The 23,577-nt window shown below is 39.6% G+C and overlaps 2 protein-coding genes across 14 annotated transcripts in view; both read right to left on the reverse strand.

The window, feature by feature from the left end:
• The window catches only part of PKD2L2 (polycystin 2 like 2, transient receptor potential cation channel), a 32,623-nt gene extending 29,087 nt beyond the window's left edge, over nucleotides 1–3,536 (reverse strand). Inside the window, exons 1-3 of one of the 6 annotated variants that reach the window (XM_042454329.1) lie at nucleotides 3,179–3,533; nucleotides 1,118–1,202; nucleotides 400–501 (exon numbers count right to left, since the gene is read on the reverse strand). In XM_042454329.1, the coding sequence (XP_042310263.1) occupies nucleotides 400–460 (61 nt within the window). In that variant the 5' untranslated portion in view covers nucleotides 461–501; nucleotides 1,118–1,202; nucleotides 3,179–3,533. Of the gene's footprint in view, nucleotides 1–399; nucleotides 1,203–1,235; nucleotides 2,074–3,178 lie in introns of those variants that run through there. The other 5 variants (XM_042454328.1, XM_042454323.1, XM_042454327.1 and 2 more) reach the window with 5 other exon arrangements.
• Nucleotides 3,537–8,647: 5,111 nt separating this feature from the next.
• The window catches only part of MYOT (myotilin), a 69,340-nt gene continuing 54,410 nt past the window's right edge, over nucleotides 8,648–23,577 (reverse strand). For 5 of the 8 annotated variants that reach the window (XM_042453486.1, XM_042453489.1, XM_042453491.1 and 2 more), the window contains 8 exons: nucleotides 21,005–21,161; nucleotides 17,973–18,074; nucleotides 15,293–15,342; nucleotides 14,358–14,490; nucleotides 11,790–11,997; nucleotides 10,774–10,939; nucleotides 10,044–10,177; nucleotides 8,648–9,259 (listed from right to left, as the gene is read on the reverse strand). In XM_042453486.1, coding sequence (XP_042309420.1) covers nucleotides 9,084–9,259; nucleotides 10,044–10,177; nucleotides 10,774–10,939; nucleotides 11,790–11,997; nucleotides 14,358–14,490; nucleotides 15,293–15,342; nucleotides 17,973–18,074; nucleotides 21,005–21,161 — 1,126 coding nt within the window. In that variant the 3' untranslated portion in view covers nucleotides 8,648–9,083. The remainder of the gene's footprint in view (nucleotides 9,260–10,043; nucleotides 10,178–10,773; nucleotides 10,940–11,789; nucleotides 11,998–14,357; nucleotides 14,491–15,292; nucleotides 15,343–17,972; nucleotides 18,075–21,004; nucleotides 21,162–23,577) is intronic. The other 3 variants (XM_042453487.1, XM_042453494.1, XM_042453488.1) reach the window with 2 other exon arrangements.

Consider the following 23,577-nt stretch of genomic DNA (forward strand, 5'->3'; position numbering starts at 1 on the left):
TTCTCTGGTCTCTGTGAACATAGGCATTCTATCAGAAAGGACCTTTTAATCTTCCACCCACCGTTTTTTTGCTATGGAAAAATGGATTTATAACCAAAAATTCACTTTCCAGCATTTTTTGTATTAAAATGTTACTGTAAATCAAATTTCTTTCCTAATAATCACTCACTTTCCTTCCTACTACTTCAAAGGCTGAAGAAACCAAGAAACATGATATTAGTAGATGTATATTACTGTTGGCAAACATTTTATTTTCTGGGCAGGCTGAGATATATATATATATATATATATATATATATATATATATATATATGGGCATTTATTGTAATGAAAATATGATACAAAATAACATTTTGAGGAAAAGTTCCATAGTAAATTACCCCATTTTCACAGACTTACATATACACAAATCTGTTAAGAAAATGATGTAGATCAGTAGTTCCTGAAGGGTAGTTTTCATTTCTAGCTCTCTACTATGAGTCAATCGAGGTCTCACATTGCCTATAATGCATGGAATTTCCAAGAACATAAAAACAATGTGAGAAAAACTGTTAAAGCCAAAGAAATAAAAATAAGTTTCTGGGTGCTACAAGAGAAACAAATCCAGTTATTTGTGCACTGGGACAAAAGAAAAATGCAAACCCCAGATATGCAACTTTGTTTTTGACTGCATTAAACACAAAGTTAGGAGCCACCACATTTTATGTAATTCAAAAATACTAGTTGTAAAGACAAACTTCAATTAAGAAAGCGTCCAGAGGGCACTGCAATATTTACAACCATGACTGCGTCCTTGATTATCTCCAATACCAAATGCTCAATTGAAATAATAGAAAGGCGGGCTTTTACCTCTATGAGCTAACTTTGCTACCTCTTATTTCACTGAACTCTGGTTACTGTAGGAAAAGTAATTCTGTTTGGTACGTATAATAAAACCAAGTCTCTTCTTTTGCTTATGTTCTCAAAAGTTAGGCATAAATATGAAGCATCTTGAAAATGGGACTGTATGTGGAATAAATTGTAAATGTAGTAGCAAATGTATAGTGGACAGGGCAACAATTTGTGCTTGGTCTAAGTCTTACTCATTTTTTTATTCTTAAGGGGAAACCATACTTACTTTGCCAAATGAATAGCTGGATAACAAAGTCTCAGGATCACTGCCATTGATGTTCCCCTTGGAACTTGCAAACACTCTACTGGCTCTAGTTAGAATTTGAAGACTGGCGGTTACTTACCCATTTTCTCAGAATTGGGAAACATTTGGGCTTTGAAAGCTTGCAACATGTATTTTGAGCATTTTAGTTGTCCCCGTAAAGGTACTGTCACTTTGTGGATTTTGGATGTGTTATTATACTTTGCTATATGGCCAACACAGCTGCCCCTAGATGTGTTTTCTCTCCAAAGGTGTGTGTGCCTCTAAGATACTTCAATTTTAAAACTTCCTATGCATTAGATATGATCAGAAGACAGAGGACAAGAGGGAAAGTGTACTAAGAAAGTGATGGAAGTACGCTCTGGGCAATGGCTGAAGGAGCAATTGTGAGGTGGGAGCAGGGGGACTAGACATCTTCCTTTTCCAGGACATGTCCTACATTTCTGGAAATCTCAGAAATTGATAAATTCACCAAATTAGGAAAGATACAATGGAAAGGTTTATTTTTAGAGATGTGGGGACCTTTTACTGATTATATAAAAGAAGGGATGGGGAGGTTTTAACTGTCGGTTTTGAGTTATAAATGGTAAATGGTAAAGGATGGTATTTATTTTTTAAAATTTTCTTTGTAAAGAGAAATGTAATCTAATGAAGATAATACTGGAGATTTATTTATAGTTCAGGTTGTTTATTGATTTCAAAAGGAAACTAATGATACATAATAAGAGTCCAATTGGTGGGAAGTGGGAGCTCTTCTTTGTTATTCTTGTTATTGTTTGAGGGAGAGGGAACAAGGCGTTTGTTAGGAGAATCGTTTGGACGTATACTTAAGTACAAAAGTCTATAAATATTTGTTTTTGTTTTGTTTTGTGGCGCATGTGGTTTGTGTGCTTGTATTTTTAAAAAAATTGTTAAAAACATGTAGATAGATCTTGTAGCACCTTTAGATATTAATTTTAATAAATATTTAATAAGCATGCAGAGATCTTATATCACCTTTGAGACTAATTTCAATATGTAGAGAGTTCTTGTGGCACCTTTGAGACTAACAGTCTCAGAGGTGCTACAAGGCCTCTCTACACACGGATTCTACAGACTAACACGGCTATGATTTCTATTTAATACATATTTATTATTTATCCAGGAGGAATCCCAAGAGGCCCTCCCTTTTGAGCAGAGCAAAGAAGCATGGGTTTATCATTATGTGAGAGTATTTAGCTTTCCTTTGGTCACGTCCATTCTTTTTCTGGAAGGCCCTCCATTTTGCGGTGCCTTTACTTTGACTTTGCAGTCAGGACCTATGTGGTTATCCTGCCCCATATTCACCCAATAAATACTAATTCACTCATCCCTCCACATTCGCTGGGGCCAGGGGCACAGGACCCCCGTGAATGTGGAAAAACCGCAAATACCGAACACACTGTTTTTACCTGAGAGAACTCCTCTCTAGTTCCTCCAGTGCAACTCTGGGGTCAACAATAACATCTGCCGGACATTGACCACAGAATTGCGCTGGAGGGGCTACAAATGCCCAGTGGAGGGTTCTGACTAGGAATCTCTAGGTCTGGTTGAAGTTGACCACAGAGTGACTCTGCCAGAGGACCTAGATATTCCCAGAGAGGACGCATTAATAAAATCTGTGAATGGTCAGATCTGCAAAAGCCACGTGGAGGGACGAGTGCAATGTTTTGTTCCAGCAATCCCCAAACGTTGGTCCTCCAAGCTGTGTCTTGGACTTCAACTCCCAGAAGCCCCGGCCAGCTTGGCCAAATGTCCAAGGATTCTGGGAGCTGTAGTCCAAAACACTTGGGGGACCAAAGTTTGGGGATGACAGGCTGCATCCACACTGGAGAAATAACCCAGTTTGGCACCCCTTTAATTCGTTGTCTGGCTCAAGGCTATGGGATTCTGGGAGTTGGAGTTTGTTGTGGGCCCAGAGTGCCAAACTGGGTGATTCCTTCTCCAGTGTGGATGCCCCCATCCCCGCCGTGGGCCCCCTTTCTCCCTCCCTGGCTCCGAACCCACCGCCACTACTCCGCCGGTCAAGGAGGCCTGACTCCATGCTGGCCTTGTCCCCTGCCGGCGCCATGGCGGAGCCACGGAGGAGGAGGAGGAGGGGAAAGAAGAAGATGGCGGAGGGACAAGAGGCCTAGTCGCCCCTCGGAGCCTTCCTTCGGCGCCAACAGACGCCGCCCGCCGCCGCGTTCGAAGCCAGAACCCCCGCTTCCCTCTCTCTCCCTGGAGACCAGGCTTAGTCCCAGGCCCCCGCTAGGCCTCCCTCGAGTGGCAGTGTGACACTCTCCTCCTCGGCCCCAGAGGAGGGCCAGGGGCCATGGCAAGACCCCTCCCCTCAGGAAACCTTGCCAAGGAAACCCCAGCCTCATAGGGTCGCCAGAAGGGAAGCCACTTGGAGGGACACAACAGCAGCAACAATAACAACAATAACAACAACAACAGTTCCAAAACTGAAAGCAGTCCTTGGCGCGCGCACACACACAATATTTCAGTTCCCCCGCATTGGATATGATCAGAAGATTATATATATATATATATATAGAGAGAGAGAGAGAGAGAGATTTGTACACACACACATATATACACAAACAGTATTACTGTTCATCCGCATTAAATATGATCAGAAGATATAGATAGATAATATATAATCTATCTATATATAATCTATAATCTATATATACAGTACCGCTATTCACCCGCATTAGATATGATCTGAAGATTTAGATAGATAATTATGTATGTATGTATGTGTTATCTATCTATCTATCTATCCATCCATCATGAGATTTATATATATATATATATATAATCTGATATATATAATCAGAATTATAATCTCTCTCTCTCTCTCTCTCTCTCTCTCTCTCTCTCTCTATATATATATATATATATATATATATGTTCTGATATATATAATCAGATTAATATATAATCTAGAGAGGGAGAGATATAGTATTAAAAGTCTGCCATGGGAAATAATCCCTCCCTGGGAGAGTGTCTCTGGAGGCTTTTGCTGGGTCCTGGGGGTGTTTACTTGGGCTGGGTTGAATGGCTCACCCTTCAGGAGGTATATTTCCAAAAGGCTTTATTAAACGTTTTGAAGAAAGTGAGATTTTCAAGCAAGAAATGTAGTTTTTTTGTTCCCCTCTCCTTCAAATCAACTGCCCTGCCTTTTAAAGTTTAACCTTGCTAAAAGAGCCCAGGCCAGGGTGACCACGCACCCTCCTTTTCCAGGACCTGCCTTACATTGCCATCTTCTGTCCAGGGAGAAATTCAAAATATCAATTTCAAAATGTCCTCCATTTTGAGCAGGACTAAGCAGCATGGCTTTTCATTTGTATTAGTCTTGGGACATCTGGTCCCCCTGGGCCAGGTGTGGTTATTGGCAAGTTCATGGCTTGTCAAAGACTCAGCGGATGACCTTGGACAAGTCACTCTCTCTCAGCCTCAGAGGAAGGCAATAGCAAAGCTCCTCTGAAGAAACTTGCACCCCATGATAGGTTTCGCCTTAGAGTCACCGTACCGTAAGATGGAAACAACTTGAAGGCAAACAACAACAAAGACTCACAGGGCTGGATTTTGTGTGGCCCTCCAGATTTTGTAGTGTAACTCCCAGTATCCCTCACCATTGGCTGTGCTGGCTAAGATTATTGGGAGTCGCAATTCAACCGCTGCATTGTGTTTGAGGAGAGGGGCAAACAATTTCAATTCTTGTCAGAATATTGGGTATTACCCACTTCGCCTACAAAGAGTGTGGGTAAACTACTCGGTTTTCTATTTCCACAGAAATCCTGTGGCTGAGTTACAGGAACTGGATTCTCTATTGAGTTTCTATGCTGATTGAGTGAAGATGAATGTATGACTAGTTCAGTATCCTGACTACTAATGCTTTATGATAGTGCATGTGTAAATGACAAAACAAACATTACTGCACTACACTCTTATAGTGCTGCTATTCCACTTTTACTGCTCTGGCTGCCTTCTCTTGCATTTCGGGGTTTGTAGTTCAGTGAGGCCTAAGAGCTCTTTGGCTGAGGTTCTAAATGCCCCTCCCTGAACTGCAAATCCCAGAATGCAACAGGAGTCAGCCAGAGCAGGTAAAGTGGAATAGCAGCACTGTAAGAGTGCAGTGCGGTAATCTAGCTATAGATCACTAGAGGTCAGAACAATGAACTAGTCAGACCTACTTTCACATCCTCACTCAGCCCAGAAACTCAATAGATGACTTGTCTGCTGTAAATCCAACTCAACCTAATCTGTATCACAGGATTGCTATATATGTGCATGTGTGTGTGTATGCAAAACACTAGAGAGCCAGCCTGGTGTAGTTGTTTGAGTGCTGGACTGCAGGAGGTTATCACACCAGGGCCAATTCAGCAATAATCTTGATAATGAAAACAAGAAGCAACAATAGCGCTGTAGCTCTATTGCTCTCACTTTTTTGTGATTCAGAAACTTAACAGCCAAAGAATAGCATGATTCCTTTCACACATACCTGTGAACAAATCTTTAGTACATTGGCATTGATCATTTTGCACATGCATCCTTGCCTCCAGCAGTCCCTTTAAACCCAAGTTGCTTCCTGCAGTCCCTTTGAAGTTTAAGATCCCGGTTGCTTGTTTATTACAGTTCCTTTTAAAATGTGCTAAACATGTTGTAAACTTACTACGTCTCAAAAATCAGCTTCACACAAATCATATTTTTCTTATTCTTTAACAAATCTCCACCTCCATTTCTCCCCACCTTTGTTTCTCACCCAGCTAAATGGAAGGGGGGGGGGGTGAATCAAGGTATTGAATAAATATATATAAGAGGAAAGACTGTAACTAAAAGGGACATTGCAACAAAATGTAACACTGCAACAACAGAGGCATTTAAAAGTGAAAGTGAACAGTCCCTTTAAAATTTAAAAAACCCACATTGCTTCCCCAAGTGTGAATAAAACACAAATAGCTTTTGCACACTGCCAATTGCACTTCAGTCACACTGCTGAGAAGCCATTCATGGGAAGTCATCTGAAAATCTTCTCCTCAACTGCACTATTATCTCGGCATTTTGCCTTTTCCTCCCCCCTCCCCTTTCCTCCATGTAATAATGTCCTACAACTCTTAGAGACCAGGGTTTAATTCCCAGCTCGGCCATGAAACCCACTGGGCAATTTTGGGCAAGTCACACTTTTCAGACTCAGGGGAAGGCAATGGCAAACCTCCTCTGAACAAATTGTGCCAAGAAAACCCCATGATAGGGTCACCATAAGTCGGAAACAACTTAAATGCAAACAACAACATACAAAACACTCCTAGGGCACGTACACACACACACACAATTTGGATGATATATAAACAATTTGGTTGAGAATAATGCCAGTTACTTTACTGCACAGTCTTCAGACACTTTATACTTACAATTTTTTTTATCAAATACAAAAACAATATGTACATAGGAACTTGTATGGAAAACAACCCATCACAGTTTTTGACAGCAAAATGTGTACAACTAAGGATTTGCTTTTGCTGCCCAAGCTTTTGTTGTTGTTAACCACCTTCAAGTCGATCCCAGCTCATGGCAACCCTGTGGATGAGACATCTCCAAGACTCCCTATCCTCCACTGCTTTATTTAGGACGGTCCTGTAAATTCATACTTGTGCACCCCTTAATACACTTGATCTTAGCCAAAAGGCCAAGAAGCCCCTTAATAGTGTCCAGCCATGTAGCATGTGGTCTTTCTCTTTCTACATCCCTCCATCTTTCCTAGCATCATTGTCTTTTCTACTGAGTTCTGCCTTTTCATGATGTGGCCAATGTATGACAGCCTCAATTCAGCCATCTTGGCTTCCAGGGAAATTTCAGGCTTGTTCTGTCCTAGTATCCATTTATTTGTCTTTTTAGTTGTGCATGATATTCTCAGCACTCTCTTTCAGCACATCTCAAATGAGTTTATTTTCTTCCCATCAGCTTTCTTCACTGTCCATCTCTCATACCTGTACATGGTGGTGGGGAATACAATAACTTGTAAAATTCTTACCTTTTGTCCTCAGTTGTATATATTCACTCTTTAGGATCTTTTCTAGTTCTTTCATAGGTGCCCTCCCCATTCCTAATCTCCTTTTATTGTAATGTAAAAGATGTAATTTACAAGTCTCAAATGCACACTAGAATAAATGTGCCCTACATGATTTTTTAAAGCCAGCAAGGATTAGGACACACATATTTCCCTCCTGTGAGAGTTCAAAACTTGTGGGGCTTCAAAGGAGAAAGCCCTGTCCTTGGTACCCACCAGCCTAAAGACTCTCATTAATGGACACAAAGCACAGCATACAACATTGATCACAATGCTTTGGGAACCCTGTCTTCAGATAACACAGTCTCATCCAATGTATTTAATATTTAAGAGCAAAAACAGTACTGTGAACTAGGCTCAGAAACTAACAGAAAGCTCATGTAAATGATACAGAATGCCATGATTTTAGTGTCTGGTTTACAACTATTCTACCTGCTGCATTTTGTACGTAGTTGCAGTTTGTGAACCATCATTGAGGGCAGATCTACATAGAAAGCCTTACACTAGTGATGGTGAACCTATGGCATGCGTGCCAGAGGTGGCACTCAGAGCCCTTTCTGTGGGCACATGTGCCATCGTCCCAGCACAGAGTTTGCCAGAGTTTGTTACTAGAAAGCCAGTGGGACATGGCACTTTGCAATAAATAAGTGGGTTTTGGGTTGCAGTTTGGGCACTTGGCCTCAAAAAGGTTCGCCATCACTGCCTTACACTAACACCTTATCCCATATAAAATATTATTTTTACTTAGATAATAAGATGTCTTCTCTAAATCTCCAAGGAAGACCTTCTTCTTCTTAGTACTTTCCTTGTGAAACACAGTCTCAAGGATTTTTCTGATAGGATTAGGCTTGATCCTTCAGAGATGTTTCTTTTTTTAAAAAAACAGCAACCACCATAATCTTCACCACTTGCTATGCTGGCTTGGTTGATGGGAATCATAGTCCAAAAACATCTGGAGGGCCATAGTTGTACACCATCATTTCATAAGAATAATTAAAACTCCAAAAAGAAAAATGAAAGTATCATAGGGACATGCTCAATTGCTGCCATTTTTTTTTACTGAAAACAGTTTATGCTATTTTATGATTATTTAAATATGGAGAGGCACACAATTTAAATTCTTATCAGAATATTGGGTATTATCCACTTCGTCCTCCTGATGTTAGAGTGCAACCCCTAGCATTTCTTACCATTGACCATGCTTGCTAGCATGGCTAGGGCTTGTAGTCTAATGTTCCAAATGTTTTCTGTTACTGGCTTATTTCTCATTTGGCTTTAAATCACAGATCAGTGTGATCTTTTATTTGTTCACATACAAACTTTTGCAATAGAAAGAGAATGCTCCATGGTCACACTATTTAAAAAAAAACTACAGTTCCCACACACCTGTATTCTAAAGTTAAGACAAATGGCAAATCTTATATTTAAAACTTTATTTGCATTGGACATAAAACTCATTAAAAACACTCACGTTCATGTTTAGTAGTCAGCCTGCAGAAATTTTAATAGTAAGGAGAGTAATATTAACAAAGCAGTACAAATAAAAACCTGGTGACTGAATCTAGATATGTTCAAGCCATCTCCACTTTCATGATCATCTACTGGCCTAGTTTCTTGGCCTTTAAACTTAAAAAGTACAAACCTTTGAAATTTTCTTCTGCTACAGTCACACACATTTCATAAAAACCGATCTTGGTAAAATCACAACAGCAGAAAGTGAGAGCAAGTTAAATTATAAATAAAAATATATTATGCATGTTTGCTAATAAGTGCAACCATCACTTAATTGCCTCTCTGTGATGCTCTTAAGTGTGTCACAGGATCAAGAGATGTCTTTTTACTTATAGTTGTTCATTACAGTTCATCACTCTCGTAGAGTCCAGACTGTGCTGCCATACGCTGAAATTCTCCTTCATCGGGCAAGAAAGCTTGTTTCACATCCAAACCTTTACCATTGAGTGCTAAGTATTTGCTAAAAGTTGGTCGAACCTTCAGTGGCTTTGGATTTGGTATTGGCTTGTATGTGTGAGCTGGAACAGATAATTTTAAAAAAGGAATAGAAATAATACAGATTAGTTTTAAAAGGGTGAGGAACAGTTATAGCCCAGCTATGAAATTTTCCTTTGAATTTGCAGAATCAAAAAGCATAATTATCTATAAAGTGCACAAAGTAACTTAGACAACAGTGTTTGCTGAACATGTACATACTTTGTGTTTCAGTATCTTCCATCTTGCACATGTTTGGTCCAGCCCTGTGCACTTTGTCCAATATCTTCAATTTTAGTGATTTAGGTCCACCATGGTGTTGTCAGCATGGTGTAGTGGTTTGCACATTGGACTAGAAATCTGGAGACCAGGGTCTGAATCCCAGTTCTGCCATGTAAACTCAGTAGGTGACCTGGGCAAGCCACACTCTCTCAGCCTCAGAGGATGGCAATGGCAAACCCCTTCAGAAGAAACTTGCCATGAAAACCCCAAGATAGGTTCACTGCCTTAGGTCACCATAAGTCGTAAACTACTTGAGGGCATACAAGAACAACAACAACAGCTGCTTAGGGCTGACATTTGCACTGTGCTGAAAAGCATAGTCTAAAAATTACCCCCACAACCAATGTACACATATGTCTTCTGAACTAAAACATCCAGAGGTAGAGCTCTGCCACCCATATAATTTAACAGGATGGACAAGCAGGATAAGTTAGCCCATGAGTGTACGTGCAACATAATGAGAAAGGATTATTTTACAAATAGCACTAAGCTGGGACACAAGTATGAAGTATAGTTACATCTGTTAGAAAAGAAGGTGCCACTTACTTGCAACATCCAATCTGGCGTGGCATGTTGCCACTCCTGCCTCATTGACTGCAGACACTGTGTACCAACCAGCATCTTTTTTATTTACATTGTGGATCAGCAAGCACACTTTCCCAGAGGTATCATGAAACATACTAGGAAAAGAGGGAAAAAACATAATGCTTTTCTCAATTTAACTCCACCACTACTCCAAAATGTCTCCCCCAGTGGGACTCAGTGCCATGCTAGATAACTTTAAATAGACCATGCCTTTTCATACTGCAGTGTAGACATTCTTTTTGTGGAAGAAATGTAACAATTCTTGCTACTTGTATTTTTAAAAATTTACCCAGCTAGCGTGTGTGTGTGCGCGCGCGAAGAACTCAAAACATATTAGCATAAAACATTATGTACATCAATATAAGTCAGTCCAATTTAGTCTTAATTAGAGCAGACAAGAAGGAACAGCAGTTATCAATATAATACAATACAACACACACAACAGCTAGCCTTCTATTCACTGACCAAATATCAGATGGGAGGAAAACCTGGAATAGGATTTAAGATGCTGATTGGATTATTGGAGGAGCAAAAATATAGCAGAAGGCTGTCTTTGGTATAGATCAATTCATTTTCTCTTCTTATGGCTGTACCCCCGAAATTATTTCAAATATGAAAACTAGAACAACAGAATTTAATTTCACCTTGACTTCTAGAAAGCTATGGACAGTTCTATCAGATGCATGCCTACCTGATTCTGTCTGTATTGAACTGTACCATTTCATTATTTCTTTTCCAGTAGATCTGTGGTGGAGGAATAGCAGACACTTGACATTCAACTCTGGCTGAATCCCCCTCATAAACTCTTGTGCTTTGTGGTTTAAAGATGAAAGCTGGGGCTTTCCGATGTTCTCGGGCTAGATGTTTAATGACAAATGGAAAGGAAAAAGGAAATATGTATTTTCTTTTTAAAGGCAAAAACTATGAAAGGTGCATGTACAACCATAGCATACTAAAAGTGAAGGCAGATAAAAGCTATATAATCTGGAACAGTATGAATGACACAAATAGTTAGCTTTGCTCAGGAATTCTATTTTGAAGTATGGAGGTGTCCCAGTGTACACAGGAAGTAGATCCTATGTCAGCAAGGCCACCACTTCATTGTCAGTGATGATGTATACATAAGGGCACCTCAATTTGTGTTAAAACAGTACAAAGTGATAGAGGGAGCTGATAAATTCTACTTAGGGTTGCCATGTGGAACAGTGTCCTGGTACCTTTCATTGTTTACAAATCCTGAAAAGGGGCATAGCATAGAGTTTCACTAGGTAGAACTATGCATCTTTTCACTCAGCCTATCCAAACACACCCTTCTGCTGCTGCATCCCCTCCTCAACACAATCATGTACTTGTTGCTGGGATGGAGGGAGGGAGAAGCTTATATTATTGTAACTGGACATACAGCACTGAAGGAAGACAGTGCTGTGCATCCCATAGAAAGATTAACTGCACTTCCTCATGTCTTAGCCCATGGGTTGCTGGTTAGTGAGCCACTGTCATGTAAGGGGACTCTCAGTAGTGGTACAAAATCTCTTTGTATACTGTTCCCGACTAACACACCAATGTCTTTGAATTGCCATGTAAACATGGGCATCTTGAATTAAGGAAGTTCAAGATGCCAAAGAATGCTGCAACTGAGCACATATGAAGAAAAGATATTAACAATAGAATAATATCAGATAATTTCTACATAAAGCTCTTTCTTACCAATGACATCTAGTTTTACTGTGAAGGATGCCTCTCCAGCACGATTATAAGCCACACATTCCCATGTTCCTGCATCATAGACTCGGACAACTTCAAAAATGAATGAGTGGACGCCTTTTTCAGACACAATCATTTTATGAAAATCATCTGGGTGGACCTGTCTTCCATTTAAGTACCATGCCACATCTGGAGTTGGTAGCCCACTCACCTGTAAGAGGACAGACAACAGATACTCAGGCAGTGTCAGAATAAAAGTATTGTAGTACTAAAAGTTACAACCAAGGACAGGTTTACCATAGGAGCATCTTAAACTCTTCATTTTATACTTTGCTTATTACATTTTTTATCCAGCTTCTTTTATTTCCACAATGATCCTGTGAAGTAGATTACACCATACAGTGGCAATTGATCCAAGGCCATACAGTAAGTGTTGTGGCTGACTTTGGATTGAACCTGGGTTCCCCTATCTATATCTGACACTTCTTGCTCTATCATCAAGCCAACATGAGTAGTGTTATTATGAATTAGAACAGTAGTAGCATATTGTATATTAAATTTGGATGTTATTTGATGGAATATTTTATAATTCTGAATTGCTGTCATTGGTTTTATGTTTTATCATGTGAATGGCCTTTGGCTTAAGCATTAATAAAGATTGATAGAACAGTAGTACATGACATATGGAATTTTATACTTTCATCACACACAATCAATCAATTGCATACAATTCCCTCTGATCCACACTTTTACAGGTGCATTTAGAGGAGAGGTGGAACTGCAGCCTACCTGTACTGTGAATCAGTTTAGCTGAAAAAACTACCATATGCACCTATAACCATAGGAAGTACTAAAACAGAAATAGTAAACTTTTATTTTTATTTTTGGCAGAGTTCATACACTGAAGCGCTAAAGGTCATTTGCTCCCTATGCGCCAGGATTATCTAGTACAGGGCTGGACAACTATTATAAGTCTCTGGTACAGTTTTCTGCTCTAGGAACCTCTCTGGGCTATAAGGAATGTCAAAAATGCTAAAAGAACATAATCCCAAAAGAGGCCAAGTGACCATTTGGGTTTTGAAAAGCTGTTTGTTTGTTTTTTAAAGTTAAACAGAGCAAAAGGGGTAAAAAAATCTATTTAAAAGGCAATTTCTTGCTCCAGGAAGAATAGGTCATGTTGGCTAGAAAAGGGGCAGTCTGGAAGGGCTGATGGCCTCAAAAACAGCCCTGAGAGGCTGCGTGCAACCCCAGAATCACACATAAACATGATATAGTAAAATGAGAGTGAAAGCTAGCAGCCAAAATATCACTTTACTTTGTTTCCTTTATAATTTGCAGCACTTGAAAGATTCTTTTGTAGGAGAGAAGACTGATGTGAATAATAACAGTAAGTCTCCCCCACATAAAACATATAAGCATGTAAAGCATTTACATGTAGTAATTAAATGTAATATATGGAAGCAGACTGCAATGTTTTGGAAATCACTGCAGTTCATTGCTTTCCAGTGTATGTATACCCAGCAATTTCTAAGTATGAAGAATCATTGCACATTTTTTTGCTCAACACATTTGTGGACCACACTTTTGCAGTGTATGAAGCAGCATTAAAAACAGAGCTGGACTCATACTACAGGTCTGTGAAAAAAGAGTAGAGTGATAAATGGCTGCAAGTTTTTAACTCAAGTATGCTTTATTCAGAGTAACAATTTAATTTTGGTATATTAAATTTTCTAAAGCTTAAAAGAGTATTTTATAAAAAAAGCTCTTGGTAGAAGAAGAAAAGCTTTTGTTCCCATAATGAATAAGGCACTATGGAAATAAACAAGGTACAGAGCCATGTACAGTAAGTGACATTAGCAGCCTAAGTTGTGTAATTTTAAAAAATTGGCCAGGAGGAATGTTCAACTATACAGAAAGGCCAAGAAGCCCATGTCACATGGCTTGGTCCATTAGTGTAATGATCAGTGGTGTGCAAATGCTTTCAAGCCTTTCTGCTCATTAACAAATTTTGTCAGCATGCAGGCAAGGGAAGGGTAACAAGAACGCTGAATTGTACCAAGTCTCAGAATACAAGCCGAAAGAACAAAAAGCACTTGCTCTATAAAAGATACATTGCTCCATTTTTTTGGGGAAGGGGGGGGGGGAAAGAAAGAAAGAAAAAGAAAAAGAGAGAGATAATATAACTAAGGAGTGCTTGTGACAATGGATGAGCAGGCTGAAAGGAAAGCCTTTTAGCTATATTCTAAATCCTTCTTAGTGGAATTCTGTAATTAACTTATGGAACATGTTATCAAAAGATGTGATGTTGCCTGTAGCTAAAATGAAGATTAGTCAGATTCATGGAGGATATAAGTAATCTAATTTTCTAAGACCACAGTTGGTTAATACCTTTACTAGGATCAGACAAAATGGCACAAAAAGTGTGCCATCTTTTGCATCTGCACATTTGGGTGTTATTTTGGCTGGCCAGCATTTGATACAGGATGCTGGACTAGATGGAACTTAGACTGATTCAGCAAGGTATAAAACCTTATTAAGAGCATCTAATATTGGGCATTATATTATCACTACCTTGAAATCAATCCTGCAGAATCGTCCTTCTTCAACTGTTATATCTTCAGGCACTTGCAAGAAACGTGGTTGGAAAAACTTTTCCTGGATTGAGCCTTGCTCACTCCGTTCCCCTCTTGAAGATGGCCTGCTCCTGTAAGTATAAATTTAAAAAGTCAATACTTCGTTGTTTTCTCACCACCACCACCTATTACACACCTCAACTACACTGTAAATGAATTAGTAATTCCACTGTATGATGGCCTAGTGGGGACACTTTCCAAAGAGAGAGAATTGCATTTCTAGGTTGGAACCTTTACTCGGACAGGAGCCCCCCTGAACTGTTTTGAAGATAACTTATTATTTCACACAACAAAGTTCCTATCATTGGATTCGTGGCATTTGACATAATAAAGTCCCCTCCATTTCCACGGATTCAAGCATCCGCGGCTTGAAAATATTAAAAAAAAATCTATTAATTCTAAAAAGCTAATATTTATTTGATCATTTTATATTACAGTCAACATTTTACTGTACATTGTATATAATAGGTCTTGAACATAAATGGATTTTGGTATCTGCAGGGTGTCCCAAAACCAAATCCCAGTGGACACCCACTCTATCTTGTATGTCTTAAATCTAGACTGAAGTGAGTTGATTGCAACATGTATTTTAGAATTTTAATAACAATTCCAGTGTTCGTAGCATCAACTGTACATGTCTTGAAATGTGTGCCTCAGGCTGCAGTTCTAGATCCTACTTGTGAGTAAGTGCCAGTAAACACAATGGGTATAGATGTACAGGTTTGGATAGTTAAAGTCATGACCTCACAACAGTTAGGCCAGTGGTATCTCACTAGTCCCTTCATTAAATACAACTTTGCCATTTGGATCCAGTCTTATATCATCAGACTACATAGAAGTCACCTTGCAGCTAAAGCTGTGCATGTCACATACCTTACTTGGGCTGCTGGAACTTGCAGGCGTGAGCTTTCCAAGTTCTGCTGCTGAGAAAGCCAAAAAGAAAAAGGGGTTACCACTGCTTTATTCAGTTATGACAGATAGCTGAAAAGCCACTGCCTAAACTTGCCAGAGAAGCAAACAAGTGATTTATCACCATCAGTTTCTACTCTAGAATATAAAAGCAAAGGACACGTGTTTACACATAGAATCTGTTTTAGTACATCTTTATCAGCAACGGTGAACAAAATCAGGAGTCCTGTGCTATATTCAGTTTGCTCCACAGGTCCAAAATATTTTGGCAAACAGGTAGCCTTTGTTAGAGTAGAGGCTGGGGTGTATCATCGCAGTGGGATATGAAATGGGAGCTAGGGACACACTGTCCTTCATCTGGGCAGGAATAGTAGTCAAGTCATTTTAATACAGTATTGGCAGTAGTTAAGTGCTGTGCACACTTACAAAAGGGTAGCAATGGCAGTCAACACATCTTAAACTGGAAAATATTTTCCTTGTTAGATCACAGGGCTAGCTAAGCTTTCCAGTAACATTTTAACTAAATCACATGGACTTTATGAGCAACTAGATTTTTTTAACTCTAACTAACGAGACCCATTTTAGATTTCTGAATAACAGATGGAATTGGATTCAACACAAGCTAACACAGTGATATTTCTGCCATTTTACCAATGAGGCCAGTTAAATATAGGAAGTGCAGCACTGACAGTTCTAAGTATTTTATTTGTGGATCCATCTCAGTAAGACATAAGCTCTGTGTCAAGTTAGTTACATCTGTTGATTGCATTTTGAAATACTGCTTTTGCAACCTAGAAAAATTTTACATCAGAATATGCTCACAAATTCTCTAATAAGGATTCTTATTTCTTCTACAGCTTGATAAGTTATTAGCTGCTTTTATTTTAAAACTCTTGATATTTTATGATAGTTGCCCAATAAGTCCTGTGGATGAATGGACATTGACAGGCACCTCCAGACAAAGAATACAAGAGTAATTCCCAGCTTAGTATCAATGTTTTTTTTTCCAATTATGGACTCTTATTTTCTCTATAAAAGTTAGTGAAGCAAATACTTTTAGTAGGGCCACACTTACCCTGACCCAGACTACAATATTTTAACTGCAAGGTAAGTATTACTTCCACACAATTGTTCCATTTGCTTGTATGGAGAAAGAACCAACTGCTCTATGGAAAACCATTTATACAGCTGGGCCATTCCTTCTTATTGTGAACATTTTATTGCCTCTGCCCTGGGACCTCTGCATCCTGGGTTTTGCACCATCACAACATCATCTAGAACTGGCCCCACCACTAGGCAGAATGAGGCAGCCACCCCAGGTAGCAGAAGCTGGGGGGCTGCTGGAGGATAATAATGGGCAGGCCACATAGCTTGCCCTCAGCCCCAAGCTATCTTGTTGTTTTGTGGTGACTGGGAAATGTCTTGAGCCAGTACTAACTTGTCTTTTTGCTTTTCTTTACATCATTTTACGTCTCTGTGTCTGTTTATGTATGTTCCAATATGATTTGATGATTCTACCCTCTTCTTCTGCTTGTCTTCTTACCATTATTCCACTTCTGATTCTGACAGCATTCAGAAGGCCAGTGGAAGGAAGAACATCAGTGCTGTTCAACATCTTTATCAATGGCTTGGATGACAAAATTGGGGGCATACTTATCAAATTTGCAGATGAAACCAAATTAGGAGGAGTAGCTAATACCCTTGAGGACAGGATCAAACTTCAGAATGACTGTAATAGATTAGAAAGCTGGGCCAGAGCTAACAAAATGAATTTCAACACAGAGAAATGTAAGGTACTGCACTTAGGGCGGAAAAATGAAATGAACAAATAGGATGGTTGACACCTGGCTGACCGAGACTACGTGTGAAAGGGATCTGGGAGTCCAAGTAGATCACAAATTGAACATGAGTCAACAGTACGATGCGGCAGCTAACAAGACCAATGCATCAATACAAGTATAGTGTCTAGATCAAGAGAAGTAATAGGGCCACTCTATTCTGCTCTGGTCAGGCCCCACAATTTAAAAAGGATGTTGAGAAACTGGAGCGTGTCCAACGGAGGGTGACTAAAATGGTGAAGGGTCTGGAAACCATTTCCTGTGAGGAATGACTTAGGGAGCTGGGGATGTTTAGCCTGGAGAAGAGAAGGTTAAGAGGTGATATGATAGCCCTGTTTAAATACTTGAAGGGATGTCATATTGAGGAGGGAGCAAGCTTGTTTTCTGCTGCTCCAGAGAACAGGACCCGGAACAATGGATGCAAGCTACAGGAAAAGAGATTCCACCTCAACATTAGGAGGAACTTCCTGAGAGTAAGGGCTGTTCGACAGTGGAACACACTCCTTCGGAGTGTAGTGGAGTCTCCTTCCTTGGAGGTCTTCAAATGGAGGCTGGATGGCCATCTGTCGGGGATGCTTTGATTTGGATTTCCTGCCTGGCAGGGGGTTGGACTGGATGGCCCTTGTGGTCTCTTCCAACTCTATGATTCTATGAGGACTCTGCCCATCACAGTGATTTCACCATGCTTCCTTTTGGCTCTTACTGTCATGTTTTTTATTTACACAATTCATAAATAGGTTTGATCCGCAATAACTGAAATGTGAGAGAACTGTTACTGTTCTAGCAGGTGGGGAAAAAGAACTTACTTGTGTATCCTGTGCATTTTCTTCACTCTGTGGTTCAAACACAGATGCAGCATTTTCTGGTCCTAGTAACCTGCGAGCCATTCTCTCCTCGTAGCTTAAACGCTTGACATAAGGCAAAGTGAATAGGGGAAAAATCAATTAGAGAAGGCCAGGGAGTGCTGTTTGGGCTTTAATCCTCATTCAGAGCTTGCTACAGAAGAACATATACTCAGTATCTTTGAGCAGTTGGTAATACAAGCTATTACTTTAGTCACTACCACCTAGGCCTTGTCACCTTTATTCTTTAGTACCAAGGAAAAATCTTCAGGAATGAGGAAGATGACAAAAGGAGTAAATGAGCTGAAAAATACCACATCACAAAGAATACAAAACTCACTCACACCACACCATGAAGAATAAAAAATGCAACACCATCCTGAGCTATGGTACGTGCCCATCTTCCTACATATATTATAGATCAATTGCTACAGTAGCTTTCTCTGTGGGTAGACAAATTTGAGACCATTTGAATTGTAATGCTTACTTTTACTTCCTCAAAGGGGGCAAAGCAAATAAAGAGGTACAAGTAGCACCTCAAGTATCAAAGCCTTTATTCACTGCAAATACTTGTGCCAGACTCTTATCCTTCAACAGTCCTTTGCAAAGGAAATGGGCCTGAAAAAAACAAGGAGCTTGTTTTCTCTGAATGACATTTTCTGTATTTCTATAGCTGGTAAAACACAAGGAGAGAGGTTGTGCCCTGATATTAAAGAGCTGCTGAATTCAGAAACATATACTGTACCATATGGGGACACATATCACAGCATGATATTGGGTGGAACTTACCATTTTTTGAGTATGCAAAACAGTATCTTCAGTTAGTGTACTATTTCCTAGACATTTTCAATACATTTGCTATTCCTTATTGTCAAGACAGCTCTACCTCATTATTATTATTATTATTATTATTATTATTATTATTATTATTTGTATTTATATTCCGCTCTTCAGCCACAAAGGCTATCAGAGCAGCTTACATTTTTTAAAAATTAGACAGTTCCCTGCCCTCAGGCTTACAATCTAATAAGACTCAGAAGGAGAAGGGAATGATGGTGGGGAAGGGATCAAGTTCTACCTAGTTCTAATTCATTCCCACAGAAAGGTAACAATAAACATTTAAGCAATCTAACATTATTACAAATTTAATATTATATTATCTACAGTCAGACACATTAAAGTGTAGGTTAGCAATAGAGAAAAAATCACTTCCCTAGTCTGTTCTCCGCTTTCATAATTTTCCCAGCTTCAAACTGCCAAGTTAATGCTAAAATTAGTAGACAAAGTCATTAATACAAATGGACTCTTTCTCTGCCCTGGACAACTATTAAAGGTTAGTCATTATGCTAACCAAGACTCCAAAACCCATCTGCCTTGTTGGGGAGGCCTCATTCATTACATGGATACAGGTTCATTATTCTGGGGTGCTTTGATAGCAATCAGATCTTGCTAAACAAGGTGTCTCTAGTCACACACTGTGGAAAAAAACCTATGCATCTGCCAGCTGATAAATGAATAAGACGCTGAATTAATTTCTTAGATCAGCTCTTGTAAAGGGAAATTTTATCTGATTGGGGCTAGATTCAGCCTGGACTAGCTTACTCAGCAAGGAGCACAGCACATATGCTTACTAAAAACTCAAGGTACAGAGGGAACAGGACTTCAATCTATTAAGTTGTGAAATGTTATATCCAGTGAAAGGGACAAGGCAAGTAGAGTATAACAGTGCTACTTTTAAGTAGGTATAACCAAGGCAAAATAACATGTTGAAAAGAGATAGAGTTGCCAGTGAAAATAGCCTCATGCTGAGCTCTTTCCTCCTGCTCTAACATCTAGTCCAAGTTACTTAGTGTCCAGGCAACATCATAATAATGTGCCTTCTCCTTCGTCCCCAACGTCTTTCTCAACAGCTGCCCTGGGAAACATGGAAATGATGCCAGGACACAAATACATTGATCTAGGCATTAAAGAGCCAGGACACAACACAGGACTACCATTTTAGGTACATAGAAAGCTACTCTGTTTTGAGTCAGACTGTAGGTCTATCTATCTTAGCAGCCCTTCAGAGTTTTGTGCATTTATTTTTCCAATTTTACCTGGAGATGCCAAGAATTGAACCTGACCTCCTACCCACAAAACATGTGCTCTGCTATGAAGTTACAACACTCCTGTAAGTACAGTTGCTAAATGTCCCCTATTGCATAGTCCAGCATACTTCAGATGGGATCCCAATTACAGCGTTGCCCTGACCTCTGTCATGGTCTTCCATCTAGAATTCTTTCTACAGACTCTGACATCAACTACTAATTATAGGTTTACATGCACAAGTGCTGTTTAATCAGAAAGTAAGCTTTGGTAATTCAAAAGACATTTTTTGTTACTAAAGTTTCAGTGGACATTTCAACATATGCACAATGACTTTTCAAATCTCTCTCTCTCACACACACACACACACACACGCACACTCTTTCAAAAATGGGCCTTGGATTATTAAATTGGGTGTAAAGCAGTTTTCAGAATCATGTTGCTGCACTGTGGAATTTTTCAGACAGAAACTGGAAGTATAATCCAATGGCAATCTGAATGCAATTATGGGGTTTAACGTTATTGCATGATAGACTACCACACGCAATTTTGGGCAATGGCAAGCTATTTTCAGGCAATGGGAAGTCAGTTCGAATGCAATTTGAATTCATGTAAATTTACTGAACTAGCGAATTCATGTGAATGTGTTCTGGCCCCACTTTCCTTTCATTCAAAATTAAGGAAAATTCCTCCCGTGTGATAAACTTCTGTATCTCCCAGCATTCCTTACTGTTGGCTATGCTGGCTAAGGCTGCTGAGAGTCCAAAACCACATAGAAGTCTGTATGGTTCCCACACTTGGTTTAAGGTATGCAAACAGTAAGGAAGTCAACCTTGGGGTGATTCAGCTCAATTGCTAACTTTGCAGCTCCTCTGCCAGTTATATGCTGTACACAAAACACATCTTCTTACTTGGTTCCCGTTATGGAGAAGGTTATCTTTACATCGGAGTTTCCTTTCCAAGTCTTGAATGAGGGCGTCTTTTGTTCCTTGTATCTCTCTGTCAGAAGTCTTCTGCACTTGTTTGGGGCTACTGGTTTGTTTCTTATACATAGGCTTTGAATAACTGCTAATTTAAAGAAAAAGGAGACAGAAATTATTTGAGTATGACAAAAGACACAGAACTGAGGAGAATTGCATTAGATGTCTGTATGACTGCTCAGCTGAAGTTCTGTGAGGGTACCCTCAATACCATGTGTAGAAATGTCTACATGGTTTACTGGGCTGACATGAATATATCATCATATATCATGCAGAAGCAAATAATTAAGGCCTATACATACAAACAACTGCAGAACTGTTATTCGGCCATTCCTTATTTTCCAGATGCTAATTAAGACTGTGAAGTATAAGGTATATGGTGTGTTGCCTCAATGGAAATACTTATTTTTTCATAGTTTGGGAAGGTACATATCTCACTGTCCTACTTTTTAAGAATTAGGACATTCCCTTTAAAGAAATGGAAACAAGCAGTGGTCAGTAATATTTATTTTGCTACCAACAAAACCAAGCCAAAACAGAACCTGTGTGTGTGTATGAGAGAGAGCGCTCAAGTCACCGGTTGACTTATAGTGACTCCATGCATTTCATAGGGTTTCCTAACTGGAAATACAGTGGTGCCTCGGGTTACGAAATTAATTCGTAACGCGGCCGCTTTCGTAACCCGAAAAGCCTTCGTAAGCCGAATTGCCATAGGCGCTAATGGGGAAAAGCTGCGATTCCGTGCGAAAAAGCCGAAAAAAGCACCAAAAGTTTTTTCGTAACCCGAAAAAACATTCGTAACCCGAAACAATAATTCCCTATGGGATTTTTTCGTATCCCGAAAATTTCGTAACCTGGGTATTTCGTATCCCGAGGTACCACTGTACTCAGAAATGGTTATGTCAGTTCCTGCTTCTGAAATATAACCTATAACACCTGGTATTTGTTGGTGGTCATCTATCCAAGTACTAATCAGGGCTGACTCTCCTTAGCTTCCAAGATCAGACAGGAGAGACAAGGAATTCCTCGGACAGATTAATTGAGAGCTAGAGGAGAGAGCAAGACAATGAGGTGGATCCACTGCCTTATGCAGGGCAGAAGACACATAGAATCAATGTCAATGGGAACTTTGGAGGTCAATAGTAATGCATGTCCCATTGATTCAGTTAGTCCAGCATGGAACTGGATTTAAGGTTTGACTCCCAAGCCCTTAAATTGTTTGCAGTTTTGGTTCATATCTTGCTGACAATTCAACAACAATCTTTGGGTGTATACACTATACAACAAATGATTATCCTTACAACAGGATGGCACAGAGAATCTGCCATATGTTTGTGCTCCATTACAAGCCAATCAACACCAGTTCTCCATGTCTTATTTGGTACTCAGCTCTTATACATGTTTACTTGCAATTATGTTTCATGGGCTGCAATGAAACATAATTTTAAGCAATTGGGACTACAGTCCTGATCTTGGAGTTGGATTAAGATTCTCTGGCCTCACAAGATGCTGGCATCTTGGCTAAACATTAATAAACATTCTGTGATGAAAAACATCATGAAATATTTTGTCCATATTTTATTTTTGTGCTCTTCCTAGGAATGTATAATACCTGCCCTTGAATTTGCTCAATAGAAATGACACTGGCATGGCCAAGCACTCTCTCTCTCTCTCTCATTTCAGTCCTGTTGTTCTTAAACATTCCCCCTGTCCCTGGTTCTCTGTACCCTTCAAGCATTGTACAGAACGGTATGCCATTACTTTTCACTGTAGAGCAGGAAGAAGGCTTTTGGGGAAGACAGAGCATTTTGAATTGTAGTCTGTGAAATGCCAATGAGTTCCTGAAACATGAGCTAGACAACAGTTGGAATAATTCCCATTCTGAGTACTCACACACATGCACACATGCTTTTTCCAATTGTTACTTAGCTCATGTTGCAGGAAAGTTGGCTTTCATTACACATTTCAAAGTTTTTAAGAGATGGGGAAAAAACACTTCTTTCAATTTCCACAATAGAAACTCCATTACATATTCTCCTTTTCCTAGAAAGGAAACACATAGCTTCCATTGAAGCCATTATTTCCCCCTCTAAATTATAAGAAAATGTGAATCCTATTAGCTACCCCAACTAGAATACCCCCAATGAATCTGCTGTTGAATGGCTAAGTAACACATAGATAAATTCCACTGATTTAATGGGTGTATTCTATTTGGGACCTACAATATGATTTAGGCCATATAGTGGAAACAGGAAATATGCAAGCCTTACCCAACTCACTGCACTCTAGAGGTGTTGCATTACAACTCCTATGTCACCAGCTATGAATGGGAGCAGTTGTAGATCAATTTAAAGCACATCAGGTTGGGGAATCCTACTCTAAGGGAAAGAATCACTGAAGCTGAAATCTTAAATATACTTACTCACTTGGGAATAAGACCTGCTTAACACTGGCCCTTATCAGACGAGTGTGGAACTGGGGGTCTTCTGCACTGGGCGGTTCGA

The sequence above is a fragment of the Sceloporus undulatus genome, chromosome 2 (genome assembly GCF_019175285.1).
Source record: "Sceloporus undulatus isolate JIND9_A2432 ecotype Alabama chromosome 2, SceUnd_v1.1, whole genome shotgun sequence".
NCBI lineage: Eukaryota > Metazoa > Chordata > Lepidosauria > Squamata > Phrynosomatidae > Sceloporus > Sceloporus undulatus.